Here is a 22,401-nt window from a genome sequence, read left to right as displayed (position 1 = left end):
CGTGGTTGCTGGGAATTGAACTCAGGACCTGTGGAAGAGCAGTCAGTGCTCCTAACCACTGAGCCATCTCTCCAGCCCCATGCCCACTCTATCTTAACACCCATCTGCTGTCAGGTGACAATCTGGCTTCTTACTTTGGAATCTACTGTATTTTCATGGCCTCTGGGTATTTTAAGAGCTCCGTGTGGAGAAGTGGATGGTGTCTGCTGAGGGACATTTCCAGGAGTGTACATTGTTATCTCTTGCTGTTGCTCATTCTGAGAACCTCATACTTACTAGGTGTCTTAGGGTTTTATTGCTGTGAACAGACACCATGACCAATGCAAGTTTTATAAAGGACAACATTTAATTGAGGCTGGCTTACAGGTTCAGAGGTTCAGTCCAGTATCAAGGCAGGAGCATGGCAGCATCCAGGCAGGCATGGTGCAGAAGGAGCTGAGAGTTCTACATCTTTATCCAAGGGAAGCCAGGGACTTACTAAGCATCATCAGGCAGCTAGGAGGAGTGTCTCCAAGCCCACCCCCAGAGTGACACACTTCCTCCAACAAGGCCACACCTTCTACTAGTGCCACCCCCTGGGCAAAGCATATACAAACCATAACATTAGGCAAGTGTTCTACTATATACCCCACCATTTCTGTATTTAATAAATTATTTAAATGTACATATACATGGTGGGTGTTTGTGTCTGTGTGTGTCTCTCAGTGTGTCCCTGTTTGTGTGTGTGTAAAATTGTACAATACCCTGGTGGAGGATCTTTGTACGCCTGACTGACCTAGAACAGAGTTTACCTGCTTCTGCCTTCCCAGTGCTGGGATTAAAGGTGGGCACCATCACGCCCAGTCTGTGCTTTTAATTTTTGAGACAAGATCTCACTTAAGAAGTTCCCCAAACTGGTATTGAACTTTTGATCCTCCTGCCTCTGCAGCTAAAGACACCTGTTTTGTGGTAGATTTTGCTTTGCATTTTGGTGGTGGTGTTGAACTCAGGCTGTGTTAGACAAGTGTCCTACAACCAAGTCACATTCCCCAGCCCCCAGCCTGTATCATTTATATTTTGTGTATAAATAGGTCCTGGGTGTATGTAACGGTGCCATGTATGTGTCTGGTGCCTGTGGAGATCACAAGACATCCTCAGACCCCCTGGAATGGGAGTTACAAGGCAGCTGTGAGCCACTCCAGGGCCATCTTGCCTGGCCGCATTTTTAGTTTCTGTCTGGTGCTTATGGGGCGGGGTCTCAACTCAATGCTTCCTGATTCCCTTCAGTTTGCGCTTTTCACCTGAGATATTTAGGTAACAATGTATCCTCATGGGGGCTGGAGAGATGGCTCAGTGGTTAAGAGCAAAGACTGTTCTTCCTGGAGGTCCTGAGTTCAATTCCCAGCAATCACACGGTGGCTTACAACCATCTGTAATGGGATCAGATGTGTCTGGTGTGTCTGAAGACAGCTACAGTGTACTTACATACAATAAGTCTTTTTTAAAAAACCAAAATGTCCTCGTGTGCTGAACAGAAAGGCAGCCTCCCTAATAACTTTTCTTTCTCTACATTAGTTCTGTGGGTCTCAAAGTTGATGGGCAACAGGTCATGTAGAGAACTTGATATTAGAAGCTGCTGGAGCCTGCCCAGGGTTACCAACTCAGCCAGTCAAGGAGAGTCTAACAATCAATTAGCCTTTGCTAAGTTTTCAGAGGACACTGAGGGGTTGAGCGGTCAGGTCCAGTCTCCAGCTGTTTTGCCTTAGGCTGCTGAGGGGCCTAGGAGGGTAAAGGAGTGGGGTGGGGGTCCCTTTAAGTGAAGGAGACAAAGAGGCATCATGGGGCTGGTCAGAATTTGATCCAGGGATATGAGGTCACTAGGCTGAGCTCTTCAGAATGTTTGAGGCTCCAAAGGAGATAGAACTGTGGTCCCCTTTTTCCTCTGGCACCCCACTGTCGCTCCGAGGTACTAGGGTCCCCAGCTACTCCTCTCAGCAAAGCACCCCAAGGAGGTACAAGACGGAATCTTTGCCATGAACAGAGTTTGGGCTGTGACAGAGAAGAGATTCTGTTCCTGCAGAGACTACATTTTGCATTTTATCTAGACCTTCACTCACCTGTTAAACTCAGCGAACCCACTGAGCTCAGAGACCTCCTCCCTTAACTCAGACTTCTCACCTGTCAGGTCTGTAACAGGAAGATTGTCGGATCTCCTCTCCCAGCTAGTAGTGGCTGCTGCTCACCACTAAAAGCCGGGCAGTGGTGGTGCACACCTTTAACACCAGCACTTGGGGAGAGAAGTAGGCAGATGCCAGAGTTTGGAACCAGCCAGGTCTACAGATCAAATTCCAGGATAGCTAGGGTTACAATGAACCCCCCACCCCAAAAGCCTGCAAAATTTGTAATAATTTTAATTTGCCTAAGTGGATGGGTGGGTGGTCCTTAGTCCTTGCAAGTCTCCAAGAATTCAGAAATTCCCTGAGGATTGAGGATATGTGGGTGTTTTTTTTTTTTTTTTTTTTTTTTTGCCTTAGAGTGTGTGAGCTCACACACACATTGTATAGTGTGTGTGCGCGTGTGCATGCGTGCCATATTCACAGATGAGTGCTCCAAATCCGACTCTGCCTGCCTTGGAACAGATACTTCATTCCCTACCAACAGGAAGAGTTCAGATGAGATCCCTGAGGGAGATGTTTCCCATCACCAGCAACATCTGGGCAACATCTGGTGAGCCATCCCAGGACAGGGAGACGCTTTTCTGCAGAAATACATCACTTATTTGATTATATTTTTTCCCTTTAATCTCCTCCTCCTCCTGCTCACCAGACTCCCTCACCCGTCAGGTTCCCTGCTCGCTCTAAGCCCCCAGTCCAGCTCTTGCCAACTCCCTGCCCTGGCTTTCAGCCTTGTCTGGTTTCCTGGATATAGAGCCTAGCAGGATGCAAACCTAGGTAGCTCCAAGAACCTCATTAACTCTAGAATCCAGCCCTGCCCAGCTCCCCCATCAGCATCTTGCAGAATCGGAGGCAAAGACTGTTGCAGCTGGCTGGGCCACTGGTCCAATGCTCCCATCTTCTATACTGAAGGCTGGGGCTGGGAAAACAGCGCTTGTAGGCCTCATTAAAACCCTCTCTCTGGACTAGAGAGGTAGCTTAGTCTGCAGAGTGCTTGCCTAACACACAACGCCCTGGGTTCTATCCACAGCACTATGTAATTGAGTGGTGGTACCTGCCTGCAATTCCAGCACTCAGGACTTGGAGGCCAGAGAACCAGGAAGCCCAAAGCCATCCTCAGCTGCACAGTGAGCTGAAGGCCAGTCTGGGGTACATGAGCCCTGGTCTCCAAAATAATAAACCCTTCTGCTGGTGACAAGGAGGAAGACTGGTGGTGCCAAGATAGTTTGGTCATGGAGAGCTGCAAAACTGTAAGCACAGAGAGAGACCAGCTGAATCTGGTAATGGGGAGATGTGGGGTCTGGAGGGACAGCCCTGAAACCTAGGTCACCTCTACAGACGGACATGCAGTTCTCTGGTTTGTGGTGTTTTGTTTTTTGTTTGTTTGCTTTTGTGTGTGTGGGTTCTTTCTTTCTTTCTTTCTTTTTTTTTTTTTTGAGACATGTAGCTCTGGCTATCCTGAAAGTCACTGTATAGACCATGCTGGCCTGGAACTTACAGAAATCCCCTGCCTCTGCTTCCTGAGTGCTGGGATTAAAAGTGTGCAATAGCATGCCAGACCATGTTTTGTTTTGGAGTTTCTCTGTGTGGCCCTGGCCGTCCTGGAACTTGCTCTGTAGACCAGGTTGGCCTTGAATTCAGATTCTACGGCCTCTGTCTCCTGAATGCTGGGATTAAAAAGGCCTGCACCACCACCGGTCTGCCATATCTTGTTCTCAAAATGGGGTTGGACATAGCGCTTTCGACATGCAGGGAAAGTGCCCGACCACTGAGCTACACACAGGCTAGCCCAGCCACTCGGCAGCTTCAGTGTACCAAAGCTGTGTGTTGGGCATCTCATGTGGCCCCCAGATTACCACGGATAAAGGGCAGGTTGACCCCCCACCCCCACTCTGCTTGTCCTCCGTACATATATATCCAGGACTGAAGACTGAGGAAAGGACCCGCCATCTTCTCCACCCTCGGTGCCATTTAGGCAGGACAGAAGGTCACCTCCCTACTGCACCCGGGGGAGGGGAGAATGGAATCCTGAGGGTTGGACTAGCCACTGACAGCATTCATCTAGGACAGTCAGAAGAACCCAGAATGCAGCGGGAGCAGGGCTGAGAGGGGGAGGGTCGAGCTTCCACGGAGGCTTCCAGGAGGAGGCAGTACTTGCTGAGCCATCCGAGGCGTTGCTGGGATTCCCTCAGGTGAGCAGGGAGAGGGTAAAACAGGCTCGTGCAGTCAGAACAGGAGAGAAAAGCGCTCTAGGTGCTGGGTCGAAGTGGCCCTGCCGTGGGCGGACGAGGACTCTGGTGGGCTTTTGAGAAGTTGACTGCTTGAACACACTTTCTTCTGCCCTAGTAGTGCAGGGAGCTGGCTGCGAGCCTAGGGAAGGTCTTGGCGGGAGCAGAGAAGGCAGCAGGCCGCTGTAAGTAGCCAGGGTTCGGTCTAGAGAAACCAGATTCCTTTTTTTTTTTTTTTTTTTTTTTAAAGGAGGAATGGGGGGTGGGGAAGCTGTTTCCAGCAATCTCTACTTTAGGTATTGTTCAGGAGTGAGGATTCTGGCTGGAGGGCAGAGGTGAAGGCCAGACCCTAGGATGACCTTTTCTTCTCTCATCCCTGGCTGGTATCCAGTCTGGGCTAACTTTCTACGGGATCTGGGAATGAGAAATAGAGTGAGGGCCCGGGCAGGGTCGTCAGATTGGATTGATAATCAACTGCCCTGAACGGGTGGAAGCAGAGGGAGGAGCTCCCATCGCTGGCAGCCTCAGTCTACCCAGTCTGCAGCTCGGGACTGCTCGGCGTGGAGAGAGGCGGGCATCTCTAGGACCCGGGCTCTGCGCGAAGCTCGGCTCGGCGACCCGAGGAGACGAGCGCGGAGCAGCGGCGCCGCGGCCCGGTCAGAGTCCGCGGGGAGACTCGGGGCGGGGGAGGGGGCGGCGCCTCCGGGGCGGGGCCGCGGGCTGCCGGCTGCGGGGCGGTCTGGCGGGAGGCCCGGCGTGCGTCAGCGCCGTGAGCCCCGGAGTTTTCCACTGACGAGGAGGGCGGAGCTGCGGGCGGGGCCGGGGCTGAGCCAGTCTCTCCCGCCGCCGCCGGACGCGCAGACCTGGGCCGGCTGCACCGACGGCCGCCCGGCCGAGCGCACTGCGGGTCGCTGCGCGCGCTGCGAACCGGGGGCCGGGACACGAGTGGCTGCGGTGTCCTGGGCGAGCGCTGTTAGCTTAGGTGAGTGCCGGGAATCCTGATCGCGGCTGGATGGGAATTGGGGCAGGGGGGCGTCTCGGGTGAGTGGCGCTGTCACTCCAGCTCCGGGCTGATCTCCCTTGGGTCCTCCGGAGGCGACGCCGGGATCCGGCCTCCCAGCCCGACTTGGAGCTCGCACGCCCGGGAGGGAAGCCCAAGGCTGCGAGGTTGGGGGAGACCAGGCTTCCCCTCCCCCGCCTCGCTGTAGTTACTCCGAGATGTTTAGGCGCCCCAAAGCCGGGCGCAGGTGGCAGAGGGACGGGGTGCGCGTGCCCGCGGGTGAGTTTCCTTTTGACCTAGTTGCCTGAGAACTTTTCAGAAGTTACTCGCGTGGCCGGGGCAGGTGACATTGGTCGTCTTCCTCCTCGGGCTCTCCAGCGGGAGGGTGCCGGAGCTGCGGCGTGTGCCGCGCGCCCCCGGCAGGAGGGGGTCTGGGAGGGTGTGGAGGGATGAGTGAGGAATGAGTGAGGCTTGGTGAGTCACGGACCCCGGGGGGGAGAGAGGGGGAGGAGGATTGTGTCGTATGTTCACCTGTCACCGTCACACGCAGAGGCCACTGCAGTGAATCACCGGGCCCAGCTACACCGGCTACCCGCGGGCACACGCAGGCTCTCTCCCACGCACCTCTACTCCCTCTTCTGCACGAATTCCCTCTCCTTCCTCAGTTTCCCCTTCCCGGAGTTCCTTTCGCCTTCACGTACAGTAGAAATGCCCACACCTCAGCAACGGCCACACACTTAGTCACTCGGGGTGCCGGTACAGTCACTCCCAGACTTAGCCCACCTTCCTGACAACAGAGAATCCCTCCCAGCTATCCAACTGCCCACCCAACACCTCTGGGCCGAAGTCTCCGCCTCTTGCAGAGAGTAAGTCTATACTCCCTGCACCCAAATCTTTGACAGCCCCGCCCACATCTTTCTGGTTGTCACCAAATCCCACCCCCTTTTCTCCTCTGAGCTTGTCCTGTCGGTTCACCTGGCCCTGCCCTGTGTGTCCTACGGGTCACACCCTCTCTCTCTCTGGCCCTGGCACTGAGCCATCTTTCAACCATGCAAATCTAGAATTGTCAGTCCCTACTTACACCCTTGGGTGGCTTCCTATGCCCTCGGGCTAACACGGGCCCTCTTAAATGCATTTCCACCAGAAGGCGTACTGGCTGCCCTTTGCTCCAGCCCCTGGACCATGCTGTGACCTCTTTCTGGAACTCTGCCAACGTCCCTCCTTCAGAGGAACCTGCTTGGTTCCCAGTTGTATGCTTCTTGTCTATCTTCTGTTAACTCCAGTTTGAGAGGTGTTGGTTGTAGGTCCTTTCCCTATGGTCCCAATGTCTGCCATATTGCTTGGAATCTTTTGGAAGCTTAGCCAAATTTTGATTGATGAATGAATGAATGAATGAGGAAAACTGGCTTAAGGCAGAGGAAGGGGTAACTATCAAATGCAGATTTCCCTGGGTAGAACCAAGTATTTCATATAGCCAGCAAACATTTGGCATTTACCCAGAGCAGGGCCCTGGAGGCAGAATCGAAGGAACTGTCCCCTCCCCCATCACTTTCTGAGGCACGGGTGGGGGAGGGGTACGTCAGTGCTTCCTGTCTGCTGTCTCTTGAGCTGCCCAGCACTTTGTTTCCGCGAGGTCCAGAAGTGCTCGGAGGTGATTTTCCGCATCCCAGGAAGCCCTTCAGGAGGGTCTGGGGTCCTATGACCCTAGGTGTTGGGGGTGGGGGCATGACTGATCAAGACCTGGGGTTCTGAGGTCAAAGGACACATTCTTCAGATTCCTGGAAGGGGGATCGAGGCAGCTAGGGGGCTGGGGACTGGAGCATACTGGCGGGCTGAGGCTTCCCATAGCTGCCCCTTGTTGCCTTCACTGGTTCAGTGTAGTAGATAGCTGTGGTCACTAGACTGGGGTGACATTCCGTCCCAGAGGCTGTCAGTGCCTGTGTGTGGTGGCAGGAAGGGGGCGGCCCCAGATTCTCAAGCTGCTACCATCCCGGAAGGAGCCTGGTTCTCTTTGATTCCTGGGCCTGCCTCTGGGGCTCCTCAGGGGGTGTGGTGTTTCTGTCTGAGCCAGCTCCTGGGAATGGCTTTTCCTTCCTCCAGGACCCTAGGACGGGCCCATGTTCACCCTGGGAACGGGATCCTGATTCCTGAGTGGCTGCTGCAGCCCTTCCCCCACCCCCTGACTCACTGTCTGGCGCTCCTCAGCGATCTTTCATTCCGTTTTCTGACTTGGCCTCCTCTCCTCTGCTGTGCAGTCTTTCTGTCTCTGCCTTCTTTCAGCCTCTGGATCGCAGGTGGCACTGTCCCCTCCCTCTCTGTCCTCAGACGCAGCCAGGGGTCCAGCACTGATGCCTAAAGCCGCCTGGCCTTCCCAGAACTCTGCCCACAGCTTTGAGTGTTAACACTCTTCAGTCTTCGTTCTTATCTTGGGGTACACTTACTGTGGATCTCTATCCAATCTACACCTACCTCCTGACACGTTTACCCTCAGGGAACCCGGAGCCTCTGAGATACCACCTCACACTTGCACACGAGCGAGCAAGCCAGTGAGCGCTTGCATGCCTCCCCGTCCTCAAAGCCACCTTTGAATACTGTTCTTGCTCAGCCAGCTCTGACCCTGGATGGGAGATGGGCATGTGTCTCCTCCTTAGATAAGCTTTCAGGGGCAGAAAAAAGTCACACTAAGACCCCCGGGGTTAAGCACTGTGTGGCTTTCCTACCCACTCATCTGGGCTCCTGTAGCCTAGCCTTGTGTGTGGGTTACACAGACCTTCTCTCAATCAAGATCTATTATTTTCTAAATCACTTGCCTCCAAGGTCGTGGCATCGGAGGTTGATAATCTTTGGTTTGGGGCTTTTTTGTTGGGGAGCGTCCTGTCGATAGTAGTACCCCCAAAAGGCAGAAGTTGGGGGCTTTCAAGGTCTTTTTGGAAATGTCTTTTTGAAGAAGGGTTTTCTCTGTAAATCAGGTTGGCTTAAAACTCCAGGCAATTCTCCTGCCTTGTTTGAGACTGGATAAATGTGAGCTATGATACTCAGCTTAGAAATGACTTCTGGGAGGGTTGTAAGGCTGGGTGTGCTGTTCCAGTTTGGGGGGAAGACAGGGAGGGTAGCAGGGACTTGGCCTTGTGGGGAACTGCAAACAGTGGTGCTCAGCATGGGAACTGCCAACAGTGGTGCTCAGCATGGGGGACTTCCAGGTGGTGTTTTCTTTCTGTCATTTGGCTGTGGTGTACAGGATGGCTCAGCAGAGACACGGGACAGGTGATAAGCTCAGTGTGTGTGCTGAGAAGCCACCTCAGGGCTTTGCAGGAGCACCTCAGGGAGCTACACCATCAGGTGACCTACATAGAATACAGTATAGGAATGTCACTGTGCAGTAGAGGAATTGCTAAGCATTTAACACCCCTGCAACCCCCCCCAGGCCAGCCTCTAACTACCACCCCCCAACCTCCCCCAGGAAATCCTCTCAACTGTCCCCAGCTCACACAAGCCCCCCTCCTGGAAACCTGTCCTGTCCCTTGGCTGTGGAGAGGAGGGCGGGTACAGTGCCCCTCTGATTGGTTCTTCCCTTTGTCAATCTCCGTTTGCATTTTCTGGCGCGTTCACTCCTGTGTTGCAGCTCGTGAGTCCTAGGGCTTACTATTTGCACACTCACCGAGTGCAGGGTTCACTGACAGAGAACTTGACATGTGTTGATTCCTGGATTCCTTCCAGCCCTGTGAGGTGCTAACATGTATTTATTTCCTTTGAGACCCAGTCTCCCATAGCCGAGGCTGATCTTGAACTCTTGATTCTCCCGCACCTCCCAAGAGCTGGGATATAGATAGCAGGTGTGCACCACCTTGTCTGGCCGTCTGGGGCCTACAGGCAGTGGCAAACAGTGATGCTAAGGAATCTGCCCAGGACCAGATTCAAGCAGCTGAGTTTGGCCTCTAGGATACCTCTCAAGTCTGCCTAGCCTGTAGGTGAACTTCCAGGACCGAGGCTGCCTGGGTGTGGGTGGAGGAAAAGGAGGGAGAAGCTGAGGGTGGCTGCAGGCTGCAGGTTTCTGGCTTGAGCAACCGGGTGGGTGGCAGCAGTTACTAAGACAGGGAACACAGGAAGAGGAACAGATGGCTGGGGGGGGGGGCAGAGAGGTTCAATTTGGGGCCTGTAGAATTGTGTATTTCCAAGAGAAGTGGGTCCTTGGTTTGGGGGTCTTGGATTTGTACCTGTCTCATGGGAAGCAAATGGAATTAGAGAGGGGGTGTTATCTCCCCCCAGCACCCCGGTGCATTAGGCTGCAGAGGTGACAGGATACATAGGGGCTACCTGTCAACTTGTGTGTACAAGTGTCTCTGTGGTATGGGTGCGTGTGCACGTGTGTGTGTGGTGCCTGGCTCACAACCAAACACCCTCATCTCCTGGGAGAGTCTACAGGTTAACCGGGCTGTTTGTGTTTGTGGTTTGACTCTGGGAAGCCGGGTAACCTAGCCTGAGAAACTGCCCCGGAAACACCTGCACATCCTCCTTCCCCCGGGGCTGGGGTGAGGGCTTGGCCTGGTTGTAAGATTTTCTTAAGCCTCTCCGGTGCCTGCCTGGAGGAGATAGATGGCTGTCACTCTCCCGCGAGTACTTTTATCCAGTGATTTGACAGCTGGTGCCCTCAGATTTAGGGACCTGCCTGAAGGCTTGGGCTAGGAGAGGGGATCAAAGGATGCCTCAGTGGAGACCCAGACGGCTTTCTGCTTAGTTTTCCTGCCTCTTTCGCTTCCTATGACGGAGGTGGGGGAGGGGTCCCCAGCTGGGGGCATTCAACCCTGAAAGAGTGAGTGGGGGGGGGGACTCTAACGAGCCACACAGCAGGTAGCTGTGCTCAGCTTTTATCCTTTGAACCCTCTGAGGGTCCCCAAGTCCGGGAAGGACTTGTCCATGCATTGGGGGGGGGGGGGGTTAGCCCCTCCAGCTTGTACACCTCCAGGAGAGCGATCACATCCTCCGGGGTCCAGAGAAGCTGCAAGCCAGCAAGGGAGACATAGGACAGCAGTTTTCACTGTTAGAGGTTTGGTTTTTGTTTTAAGGAGAATTAACCATAGAGGTTAGCGATTGGAGGTGAGTTTAAGATCAAAGTGAAGTCTCCTGCCACAGTCCAGCCTAGAGCAGGGGACTTTTCTCCTGTGGCATGGGGGTTTCTGAGGGAAAGTCTAAGCTCCATCCCAGGGAGGGGAGGAGCTTGGGAAAGTCCTTCTGCCGGGAATCGAGCCAATGTTAAAACCAGTGCCCACTCTCAGAGCTCCTGGTCAGCCTGGTGCAGGAGTGTGGGCCTGGAGCTGTCAGTCAGCAAGGCAGTGGACCTGTGTGGTCAGAGAGGAGTGCTGCCCTCAGAGGGGGCCTCTGGAGATTGCAGAAGGCTCTGCACAGGCAAGTGCACAAGGACCTTAGTGCCTGTGAGTCAGCCTCCAGGATTCCTGTGAAGAAGAGCCAGGCCAGGAGTTCTGTCAGTCCATCTGTTGGTCTGTCTGCCTGCTGGCGTGCGTGTGCATGTGTGTGTGTGTGTGTGTGTGTGTGTGTGTGTGTGTGTGTGTGTGTGTGTGTGTAGGTGGCAATGGGGAAGGTACCTGGCTGTTTTTCAGAGGAGGCTTGTTATCAGGGGCCAGGTCTTGGGAGGCCAAAGTCTTTGTATTTGCATGTTAGACTCATTTGAGGGAGGAAGGAGGTACTGTGTTGCTTGGGGCTGGGGACCCTTACTGGAGACACCACCAGGAACCTGCAGCTTTAGAGTCTGGGAGATACCGGGGACGGGGAAAACACGGGTAGGCTGGGAGCCTGCGATTGAACAGTTTCATTATCCACATTCTAGGCGTCTGTCAGCTGCTGGAACCCCCGACGTCCCACCATGGCTGGGCTATTGAAGAGGAAGTTCGACCAGCTGGAAGAGGATGACTCCAACTCCTCCTCCGTGTCCTCTGGCTGTCTGTCTGTCTCCTCTTCCCCCGGCTCTTCTGTCTCCCCTGCCTGGAACTTTGATGAGGAGGGACCAGGTGCTCGGGCACCCCAGCCTAATCGCGACTCCTGTGGCCTTCAAAGTTTCACTCGTGAGTCTCTCTCATCCTGGGCACCCACCACACACCCCCCCCCTTCTTACTTCCCTAAAGCGGAAATTGGCCTTTTCAGCCTCTGTAGCCCCCTCAGGGTGCCTCCTTCTGTGAAGTCTTGTGATTGCCTGACTCTAAAGACACCTTGACTTCCTGTTTACCTCGGGGTGGTGCTGTCGGAGACGTTGCTCCCTGAGTGATTCTGGGGCCTTTCCGAGGGGTGTTGCGTCTCAGTTTCCCCAGCACACCCTGCCCCTTCCAGGAAGCCCTCTCCTCACACACCCAGTGAACGCTGGCCTGCTAAGCCACTTCCCTCTTCCTTGCTTTTCAGCTTTTTTCTGAATGTCCCCAAAAGGGTTTTTCCTGAATAGTTTTCTTCCCTTTTTTTTTTTTTTTTTTGAGACCAGACTCTCTAATCCAGGTTGTCTTCCAACCCTGTTGGCATCTGCCACTCGGGTACAAGAATGGCTGATTTCCTGGTTATCTTTTAAGCTTGTGTAATTTTGATTTCAAACTGAAAAATGGTCCTTTACAAAATGAATTTCTTTTTATTTTTGAGATTATAATTACATTAGTTCCCCTATCCTTCCCTTTCTCCAAATCCTCCCATATATCCGTCCTTACCCTCTTTCAAATTCGCTGTCTGTTTTTTATTATTTATTGTTGCATAAGTATATACAAATACTCCTAAATATTCTAAGTACAGTCTGCCTTGTCTTTATAATATAAAGACACACTTTGGGGCTGGAGAGATGGTTCAGTGGTTAAGAGCACTGACTGCTCTTCCAGAGGTCCTGAGTTCAAATCCCAGCAACCACATGGTGGCTCACAACCATCTGTAATGGGATCTGATGCCCTCTTCTGGTGTGTCTGAAGACAGTGACAGTGTACCCATATACATAAAATAAGTAGATAATCCTTTTTTTTTAAAAAAAGACAGTCTTTGATTTTTAAAATGGCCTTTCTACTTCAAGAACCATTTTAGACAGTTTTTTCCCTTCCTATGAAGTTCTGAAACCATAGCTGTTCATTCATCTTTCATGTCTCCTATGCATACCTGGGTATTACATATTTTTTTCTAAAGTAGGATTTTCAATGTCCGGAATCTAATATTACAAACAGAAAACCTTTTAGAAGGAATTTTCCCAGGTAGTTGAGTGCAGTGTTACTAATGCTAACTTGAAGTCATTCGGCATAGTGGCAAACACCTATAATCCCCAAACTGGAGAGTCTTTCGCTATAGAACCAGTCCTATCTCTCTTGGGATAAAGGATGGTGTATGCCTTTAATTCCAGTTCTTGAGAGTCAGAGCCAACCTGGTCAACTTATCAAGTTCTAGGACAGTCAGTGTTAGATAGTGACACCCTGTCTCACGAAAGCATAAATGAGGGCTAGGAAGACAGTACAGTGGGTAAGAGAATCTTGCTCTTGCAGAGGACCTGAGTTTGGTCCTTAGCACCTACATCAGATGGCTCACAACCACCTGTAGCTCCTAACACTAGGGATCTGGAACTTTCAGAACTTCAAAGGTACCCATACCCAAGCTGGGTGTGGTAGCACACGCCTTTAATCCCAGTACTCCAGAGGCAGAGACAGGCAGATCTCTGAGTTCAAGGCCAGTCTGGTCCTGGTCTACAGAACTAATTCCAAAACAGCTGGAGCTACACAGAGAAAACCCTGTTTTTGGGGGGGGGGGGGACAAAAATAATTAAGTTTGGACACAACAACAAAAAAACCCCCAATAATACATTCATACCAGTGAGATGCCTCAACAGGTAAAGGTGCCAAGCCTGATGTCAGGATCCTGAGTTCACACTGTTATGGTGGGAGAACCAACTCCTACAGTTTGTTACTCATTTGTAATCAACAGTGAGAGAGAGGGAGGGAGAGAGGAGAGAACACTTAAACTATAAAGGAAAAGGATATATATGTATATCTTAATTTGTGTGTATGAGTATTTTGCCTGTGTGTATGCTCATGTACCACATGCATGTTATACCTGAGAAGGCCAGAAGAGGGCATTAGATCTCCTGAAAATGAGTTCCTGGGCTGTGACCTCTCCTGTGGTTCCCAGTTCTCTTAACTGCTGAGCCATTTCTCCCGTTCTTTATATTGTCTTTATTACACGTAAGGGATAAAAATTACAGAAAACTGTGGAAAGGATTTATAAATATGCGGTCATGATGGTAAGACGCTTCATGGTCTTTGCATGCAGTTCTTTGGGCTGATAAACGACAGGAAAGCAGTGTTGCCTTGGGTGTGGTTCTCCAGATCCAGCCAGGCCTGACTTTTACATTGGAACCCAGGGTGGGTGGAGATAGCAAGATTGCATAGCATTGAGAACTCAGTGCCCTCTCTTGTCCCTTTCAGCCCCGTCCATCCTGAAGCGGGCTCCTCGGCAGCGTCCAGGTCACGTGGCCTTTGATGGCATCACAGTCTACTATTTCCCACGGTGCCAGGGATTCACCAGTGTGCCCAGCCGTGGTGGCTGTACCCTGGGCATGGCTTCTCGTCATAGCGCCTGCCGCCTCTTCTCCTTAGCCGAGTTCACACAGGAGCAGGTCCGAGCTCGGCGTGAGAAGCTTCGTCGGCGTTTAAAGGAGGAGAAGCTGGAGATGCTGCGGTGGAAGGTACGGGGCCCGTGGTGCGGGGTTGCCCGTTACAGTGAAGAGAAACAGGCCTGTGTTGGTGTCGGGGGAGGCTCAATGGCTGAGGTTGTAGCTCAGGCAGGAGGAGAAACCTGCCTAGGGGGAAGGAGTTCTGTGAGCACCAGTACTGCTAAAATCCGGCATCTTGGTGCACACATCCTGGAACTTGGGAATCCAGGATTCAGGGTCATCTTCAGCAAGCTTGAGGCCATGGACCATTTTCAAAAGAAAAGTAGTAGAGCTGAAGAGATAGTGTATTAAGTCAGGGTTCTCTAGAGTCACAGAACTTACGAATAGTCTCGACAACCAGAAGTAGCCACTACGGATGGCTCAGTGGTTAAGAGCCCTGACTGCCCTTCCAGAGGTCCTGGGTTCAAATCCCAGCAACCACATGGTGGCTCACAACCATCTGTCATGAGATCTGATGCCCTCTTGTGGTGTGTCTGAGGACAGCTACAGTGTACTTATGTATAATAAATAAATCTTGAAAACAACAGAAAAGTAGTGCCATCAGACAAAGGGTAGGGCCTGGGCACAATGCTTGGATCTTTTTATCTGAATCCGATCAGCAGTCTGACACGGCCAGTACCTGCATCTAGTTAGAGCAGGGGTTTGTAAAAAAAATGAGAGAGAGAGAGAGGTGTTTGTATCTGAGCTAAGGTGATGTAAGAGACCTTTGAAGATGCTGAGGACAGTGTGTTCCCCTCTCCCCACACTCTGGGAGAGCTCAATTTCTGTATCTCTCACACCCCTTTCCTGTCCTTGTAGCTTTCAGTGGCTGGAGTTCCGGAGACAGGGACAGGCGCGCCCCTCACAGTGGATGCCATCGATGACGCCTCGGTAGAGGAGGACTTGGCAGTGGCCGTAGCAGGTGGTCGCCTAGAGGAAGCGAATTTCCTACAGCCCCACCCACCCCGGAAGCGACGGGCCCTCCTTCGGGCTTCCGGTGTTCGAAGGATTGACCGAGAGGAGAAGCGAGAGCTGCAGGCACTGCGTCAATCCCGGGAGGATTGTGGTTGTCACTGTGATGGCGTCTGTGACCCTGTGACCTGCAGTTGCAGCCTGGCTGGCATTAAGTGCCAGGTGCGTGTGGATGGGATAAGGGAGGGGTGCCTATAATCCCAGCACTCAGGCGGGAGGCTGGTGGATTTCTGAGTTCCACAACAGCCAGGGCTATACAGGGAAACCCTGCCGCTGGCAAAGTCCTCACTTTCGGGTTGTGTGTCTCTCTCTACAGATGGATCACACGTCCTTCCCCTGTGGCTGCTGCAGTGAGGGCTGTGAGAACCCCAATGGTCGAGTGGAATTCAATCAGACAAGAGTTCAGACACACTTCATCCACACGCTCACCCGCCTGCAGATGGAGCAGGGTGCAGAGAGCTTGGGGGACCTGGAGTCCTCCGTGGAGGACACTCCTGTTGAACAAACCCTGGTTGCCCCCTTCCCGCCTTCCAAGCCCCCCGTGAGCAGTGAGCTGGAAGACAACAGCTGTGGCAGCGACATGACAGACTCTTCCACGACCTCGTCTTCTGGCAGCAGCGAGCCCCCAAACCACCTTGCCCACCCCAGCCTGCCGGGTCCCAGCTTCCGGCCTGGAGTAGATGAAGACGGCCTAGAACAGATCCTGAATTTCAGTGACTCTGACCTCGGTATTGAGGAAGAAGAGGAGGAGGGAGGGAGTGTGGGCAACTTGGATAACCTCAGCAGCTTCCATCTGGCTGACATCTTTGGTACCGGTGACCCCGGCAGCCTGGCCAGCTGGGCTCACAGCCCATCTGGCTCCAGCCTCGCGTCGGGCATCCTTGATGAGAATGCCAACCTGGATGCCAGCTGCTTCCTCAACAGCAGACTTGAAGGGTTGAGAGAAGGTAGCCTCCCTGGCAGTTCTGGGTCCCCTGAGGGGGAGGCCGTCCAGAGCAGCTCCTTGGACCTCAGTTTATCCTCCTGTGACTCCTTTGAGCTGCTCCAGGCTCTGCCAGATTATAGTCTGGGGCCTCACTATACTTCCCGAAGGATATCTGGCAGCCTGGACAGCCTTGAGACCTTCCACCCTTTGCCCAGCTTCTCCCCACCAAGGGATGCCAGCGCTTGCTTCCTGGAGTCCCTCGTAGGCCTGTCTGAGCCGGTTACCGATATCCTGGCACCCCTTTTGGAGAGCCAGTTTGAAGACACTTCCTTGGCACCTTTGATGGAGCCTGTGCCAGTATAAGAATTACGGTGCCTTTTTCCTGCCCGGAGACCCTGTTGCTGCTTTTTATGTGATCTTGGGGTTCTCCAAGGTCTCTGTATGTAACGGTCTCCCATGGGCTGGTCCTGCCCACGGTGCCACGTGGGCACTCTCTATTTTTACATTAACACTCTGAATTTATTTATTTTTTTTTATGTTTTTCTGTGCTGAAGAGAAGATGGTGGGGAGGGTGTCCCTCTTCTCAATGCCTGGTTTCTTTATGTCCAAACAGGTCTTCCACCTCCTACTGTATGCCCGAAGGAAGAAGGGGGAGGGCTCTCCTGGAGCCTCATGTCCCCTCTTTCTGTACTGTAAGATGCTCCTTGGTCCAAAGACAGCCACAGCTAAAAGCAGGGCCGTATGGTTTCCATAGGAGCTAGGTCTTCTGGACTGTGAAGATGTAATTTATTTCTGTAATTTATTTGGGGACTGAGACAAGCAGTGTTTGAGCCTCTCTGGCAGGTGGGCAGTGTTGGCATAGTCTCCAGTGTACCCTGCCAGTCTGCGCTTCGTTGTGGTGTGTGGGTTTGAGCTTCTGATCTCTTATATCAAACAGTGGCCTGGCTCGGCTGAGCAGACAGGCTGAGCTTGACCAGCGGTAACTAAGCTCTCTCTGCCCCCTGCCCAGACTCTACTGTCCGGTTCCCTCTCCCCAAGGCCATGGGTTAAAGGCCCTCTGTACGATGGGGAACCAGAGGCCACAAGACATGAAGCACACCCCAGATCACTGTCTCAAGCCTTTTGGGGGCACTGAATCCATCCTGGCCCACTACACATCCCCACGCCAGTTGGCAAGGGGTGGCTCTTGAGGGCTTTTATGCCCTTCATTAGCTGATGTTGGATTTTATATGCATTTTTATATTGTCTCTAAGTGTCAGAACTATAATTTATTCATTTCTGTGTGTGTGTGTGTGTGCCAAGAAACACAGGCTCTGGGCCTGCCTCCTAGCCCAGGAGGCCTTGCCAGCCTGTGTGCTTGTGGGAACACATTGTACCTGAGCTGACAGGTACCAATAAAGATGCTCTATTTTTAAGTGTGGTCTCCTTGGTGGGGTGGGGAGCATGGTGCAGCCCCAGGAAGCAGGCGGGGGATGGGCACTGTGGTGTGGCATGGACGGAAGCTGTACTGAGGCAGGAGGACAGCACGCTGGGCTTTCTTCCAGCCAGGCCAGTCAAGCTGTAGGCCAAGAGCCAGCTGAGAGGCTGGCTGAGCAAGTGGAGTGATTTTCCCCTCTGGATTAACCTGTTCTTCCGTGGTGCCATCTGGAGCTTGAAGAAGCAGAGCTGTCCTGCTTGGGCTGGGTGAGGGCACACTCCTTTGCACACATATACCCTGGTCTGGGTTGAGAAAGGGCAGGCTAGTGGAGGCCTGGCCTGGTGACAGGCTGCTCAGGCAGCTGTTAGTCCCTGGGGACTTGAGCCAGACCCGTCCTGAGGCAGCCAGAATAGGGCTTAGGTCAGGGGTGCAGAGCAGGCTGCTGTACCCCTCTCTGGAGCACTGGCTGTATTGGGGCCACGTGGACCTGTCACTGGCTTGGCTCATTTAGTTTTGACCTCTCAGCATAGAGTGCCCTGGTGCACCCTGTTGTCCTATCTCTTCCCCCTGGGGCAGGGTTCAAGCTGGTGTGCAGCATGGTTCTGAGAGGTTTCTCTGGTAATTCAGGGCACCTGGTGGGAGCTCTTTCCACCCCTACAGACTCCCCCACAGACTCTGTCCCTGATCAAACAGGCTTCCCAATTCCCAACTAGGGTCATAGGGCCAAAGCGCAGGCAGAGACGGTCTTGTTTGCGGAGGTCAAGTGACAGGCAGGCAGACAGACAGAACATGACCAACAGGCAGTCTCCTTACAACAAAGCTCTCTCAGAACAGACCTATCTCCTAAATCCGTCTCAACAAACGGTTGTGAAACAGATCATGGGAAAAGGAACCTAGTGCCCCAGGAGGGGCTGGAGAGATGGCTCAGTGGTTAAGAGCACTGGCTGCTCTTCCGGAGGTCCTGAGTTCAAATCCCAGCAACCACATGGTGGCTCACAACCATCTGTAATGGGATCCGATGCCTTCTGGTGTATCAGAAGACAGCTACAGTGTGCTCGTATAAATAAGATAAATAATACCGGGTCCATGCATGTGGCATCAACAATGTCACAGAACGGGACAGGACTGGGGCTGGAGTAGCAGCCAGGCACCATCCAAGCCCTTGGCTCTTGCCCCAGCTCCAGAAGAAAAACAGCAGCCCTCCAGGAAACTCAACTTCTTTCTAAAACTCTTGCTGGGTTGCTGAGGGTGACCTTGAACTCTTGATGTTCCTGCTTCTATCTCCCAAGTGCTCCCAGCATTACACGTGCACACACACATGCAGGCTTGCACACACAGATGCTTTTTGAAGAAGATCTCCTGCAGCCTGACCAAGCTGCACTTGCTTTGTTGTGCAGGGTGACCTTCACCCTCCTTCCCAAATCCTCCTGCCTCCACTCTCCAAGTGCTGGGACAGCAAGCAATTGCACCAGGATGGCTTCATGAAAACCACATTTCCATTTTACCTGCCCTAAATTGCTTGTTTTGAGACTGCTTTCTTTATTCATTAATTTAGTCATTATCACATTTTTATTTTGCATATACACGTGAGTTTACACATGCTAGAATTCCAGTGTGGAGGTCAGAGGGCAACTTGTAGGAGTTGGTTCTCTCCTTCCACTGTATGGGACCCAGGGATTTAACTCAGGTCCAGAGTTGGGACAGGAACCTGCTGGCTTAGCTAACCCCTCTTTTGCTTTGAGACTGTATCTGGCTACCTAGCTCTAGATGGTCCTGGAACTCATTGTGCAAGCCAGGCTGGCTTCAGGCTTGTAGCTGCCCTCCCTGTGGCCCCCAAACACTGGGATTGTAACTGGATTAGACCATGCCTGCCTGTAGTTTTCTTTAAATAGAATATATCAATACCCTTGAAAGTGAGAGAACCTGTTCAACAGCGCCTAAGATCTCCTAAGTGTGTGTGTTAGCTATTATGTGAACATAGATAAGCACAAGGTTGCTTTGATTTAAGGGGTGAAGCCTATAGCTTAGGGGTACAGAATGTACTCTCCACTTCAATCCCAGGAACATAAATAAAACATTTTCTAGACATGACCGGCAAAGCATGATACAATGATCTGGGAAATGGAGTCTTTTTCTTTTCTTGAGACATGGTCTCATGTACCCCAAGACAACCCCAGACACTAAGTTAGGTGACCCTGACCTGATGACTTTTCTGCCTTACCTCCAACGTGCCGGGGTTCCAGGTGTGCACTGCCAAAGCCAGTTTAAGTGATGCAGGGGGTTGAACCCAGGGTTTCATGCATGCTAGGCGTGGACTCCACCCAGTCTAATCTAATTTCTTCCTGAAGAGTAGGACAATGAGACCCAGAAAGGGCAAGCACTTGGGAAGAGCACATGGTGAGAACTCAGGCCTCCAGATACTCAAGAGTTCCTTCCCCTGAGGCTGGGATGACCTATAATGCCATCCCGAGAAGCAGGGACCCAATTAAAAATGACTATTGGCCACTTGAATACGGGCCACTGTGACTGCCCCCTTAGGCAGTAAGTAGGGACCCTGGCATTAAGTGGGACCCTGGCCAATATCTTTTACAGGAGTCAAAATGCGGTTGCATGTAAAGGGTGGATGGGGCTCAGTGGAAGTCTGGTGTGTCCCAAATGGGTGCGGTCCAGTTTGGGGGAGGTGGGTAGGAACAGAATATGGGGACAGAGAAACAGAGAATGAATGGGCCTTGAAAATCTGCTGCCCTCTTGCACAGGGCCTTGAGTTCTGGGCTCTCGTGTGGTGGGTCCTCCAGTCAGAGCCCACTGCTGGGCAGACCTGGTGGGCATCATGGCGGGAGGGGTGGTGCTTCTCTAGTTCCGAGATGCTGGGGACAAGATTGGGGTGGGGCTATACTTTGAAATAGCTGTAGGGTATGTTTTCTAGCCAAAGATCTGCTGGGTGGGGGTATCTCTGTTCCATGTCTTCAAGAGTCTGGAACAAATGTGGGGGGGCAGTCCATGAGGAAGGCCCAGGACTCCCCTGCACAGGCTAAGCCAGCTGTCTTCTTTCCCCGGGCAAAATTACTTCTTAGTCCTTAAAAACATAAAGCTTCCAGACACCCTCGGGGCCCCACGAGGCATGAATAAAACATGGACGATGCAGAAATGGGGAGAATATGCATTTCTCACTTGTTTCTCCACCAATTCACTTCCTACTCTCCCCATGAACGGTCCGCGGACGACGCTTCTACTGGCCTGAGCCCCTCGCAGCCACTGCTAGGGCCTCAAGGACCCTTGGGCTTTCTCCAAAATCTCCTCCCTGATCTTGGGGTAGTTGGGGTGCTCCGTCAGGACCTGGTGCAGAGGAAGATCAGATGTGTGGAGTCGGACCCACATGGCACCCCCTCCCCTGCCTGTGCTGGTGACTTACGCTGTGACAGACTTCAATGGCATCTACGAACTTCTTGTCTTTCAGGTAGTTGAAAGCCAGTTTGAAACCTGTCCCGGGATAGGGGTAGGGGGACACTCTGGTGACTGGGGAGCCCTCTGGCTCCTTGAACTGTCACCATGCAGGACTTGGGTTCTAGGATCGGCCCGTGCCTTACCGATGGTAGGGTTGGCCTGATGGCTGTACTTCCAGGCTAGCTCATAATTGGTGGCTGCGTCCTTGTAGGACTGCTCCTTCTCCATGATGAAGCCCATGTACTCATAGGCCCTGCAGCAAGACTGCAGGGGAGAGGAAGTGAGTGCCTCTGCCAGGCACCTTGGTCTTCAGGGGGGACCAGGAGGGGGAGCTGGATGGTGGTAAGCAGCAGCGGTAACCCAAAGTGCACTAGGGACCCCCGAAAGCACCTTCGGCTTTTTGAAGGGTTAACTGTGTACCCACTCTTTACTCAGAACCTACAATAACCCCTTTAAATAAAGCCCCTCTAACCAAGGATTCCATTTCACGGAAGCTATGGCTCAAGCCCACTGACCACCGTTAACCTTTCTCAGGCATTCCATTTTCCTCTTTTCATGGCTATGCCTGACCCTCATAAGCTTGGCCCTCCTTGGCCGGGCTCCTGACCCCGCCCCCACGCCCCGCCCCTATTCTCCCTTGCCTTGTTGTACTGCAGGCAGCGGCGCAGCAGCTCCAAGGCCAGGTCGAACTTGCCGCCTTGGCAGTAGATGTCTGCCAACAGAAGCCAGCTCTTTTCCAGGTCTTCGGCCTCGTCCAGCGTCCATGGGACTTTGGCCAGGCGCTTCAGCTGCGTTCGGGCCTTGGGGACTTGCTTCAGGAGGATGTAGGCCTGTGCCATGGCCAGCAGTGCAGGGATGCTGTCCTTCTGCACACCCGTGGGAAGCAGAGGTTGGGGCACTTTGGCAGTCACCCCCATCTTGACCCCTGCCCACGGGAACCCGTCCCTAGCCCTCGCACCTCAGCCTGGGCCATCTCGATAAAGGTGCCCAGAGCCACCTCTACATTCGCCTTCTCCCTGGTGGCCAGCAGGCAGAGGCTCTGCAGCAGCCGCAGCTGGGTCTGCCCGGATTCCGAGTGAGGGTAAAATTCCCGAAGTAGCTTCTCTGCAGTGCGCACCCCGTGCTGCTGAGACTCTTTCCTGCTGGCAGAGCTGTGGACATAGGACTCGTGCTGACAGCCTGCTTATGAGGCACTCACCTGGTCTCCGCCCAGAAGCTGAAGCCTGGTCCCGCCCCCTGGTCCCGCCCCCTGGTCCCACCCTCTCCTCCCGCCCGCCTCGTTCTGCCTCTTAGTCGTCTTACTTGCTGTCACCCATTAGGCTCTCAAAAGCCTCTCCACCGACAATCTCATTGTCAGGGTTCAGACAGATCTGTACCATGTAACAGGTGGCAAGCTGGCCCCAAGTGCTGTCCTTTCGGGCCTTGTTCAGAAACTTCAAGGCTTCATTGGGCTGTCCAATGTGCCTGCAGTGTGCAAAAGAAATGCCAGGAGGCATGAGGGGAACTGTGAGGCCAGGGGGCATGGATGCAAGGTCTGAGGGCTTCTGGTCCTGGAAGCTGCTCTGTCTTTCTTCTACTGAGCAAGACA

The 22,401-nt window shown here is 52.9% G+C and overlaps 2 protein-coding genes across 5 annotated transcripts in view; one reads left to right on the top strand and one right to left on the bottom strand.

The window, feature by feature from the left end:
* Nucleotides 1–5,264: 5,264 nt before the first annotated feature.
* Nucleotides 5,265–17,319, top strand: CSRNP1 (cysteine and serine rich nuclear protein 1). The gene is made up of 5 exons (XM_080934013.1): nt 5,265–5,363; nt 11,224–11,458; nt 13,829–14,088; nt 14,875–15,189; nt 15,344–17,319. The coding sequence occupies exons 2-5, from the start codon at nt 11,260–11,262 to the stop codon at nt 16,313–16,315; spliced, it is 1,746 nt and encodes a 581-aa protein (XP_080790139.1). The 5' UTR covers nt 5,265–5,363; nt 11,224–11,259; the 3' UTR covers nt 16,316–17,319.
* A 3,308-nt stretch (nt 17,320–20,627) lies between these two features.
* TTC21A (tetratricopeptide repeat domain 21A) overlaps nt 20,628–22,401 on the bottom strand; it is a gene marked incomplete at both ends in the record, with an annotated part of 28,957 nt that continues 27,183 nt past the window's right edge. For all 4 annotated transcript variants that reach the window (XM_080934726.1, XM_080934727.1, XM_080934728.1 and 1 more), the window contains 6 exons: nt 20,628–20,705; nt 20,782–20,849; nt 20,957–21,077; nt 21,455–21,679; nt 21,772–21,964; nt 22,116–22,277. In XM_080934726.1, the coding sequence (XP_080790852.1) occupies nt 20,628–20,705; nt 20,782–20,849; nt 20,957–21,077; nt 21,455–21,679; nt 21,772–21,964; nt 22,116–22,277 (847 nt within the window). The remainder of the gene's footprint in view (nt 20,706–20,781; nt 20,850–20,956; nt 21,078–21,454; nt 21,680–21,771; nt 21,965–22,115; nt 22,278–22,401) is intronic.

This window comes from Micromys minutus, assembly GCF_963924665.1.
Source record: "Micromys minutus genome assembly, chromosome: 21".
In the NCBI taxonomy this organism is placed as follows: domain Eukaryota; kingdom Metazoa; phylum Chordata; class Mammalia; order Rodentia; family Muridae; genus Micromys; species Micromys minutus.
The sequence above is the reverse complement of the archived record's forward strand: the minus strand, read 5'-3'. Positions and strand labels throughout refer to the sequence as shown.

Excerpts from the sequence above, each read along its gene's own strand:
- CSRNP1 (XM_080934013.1), top strand. The coding sequence starts at position 11,260 with ATGGCTGGGCTATTGAAGAGGAAGTTCGACCAGCTGGAAGAGGATGAC. Across the intron at positions 11,459-13,828 it reads TGGCCTTCAAAGTTTCACTC|CCCCGTCCATCCTGAAGCGG; the intron begins GTGAGTCTCTCT and ends TGTCCCTTTCAG. Across the intron at positions 15,190-15,343 it reads TGGCTGGCATTAAGTGCCAG|ATGGATCACACGTCCTTCCC; the intron begins GTGCGTGTGGAT and ends CTCTCTCTACAG.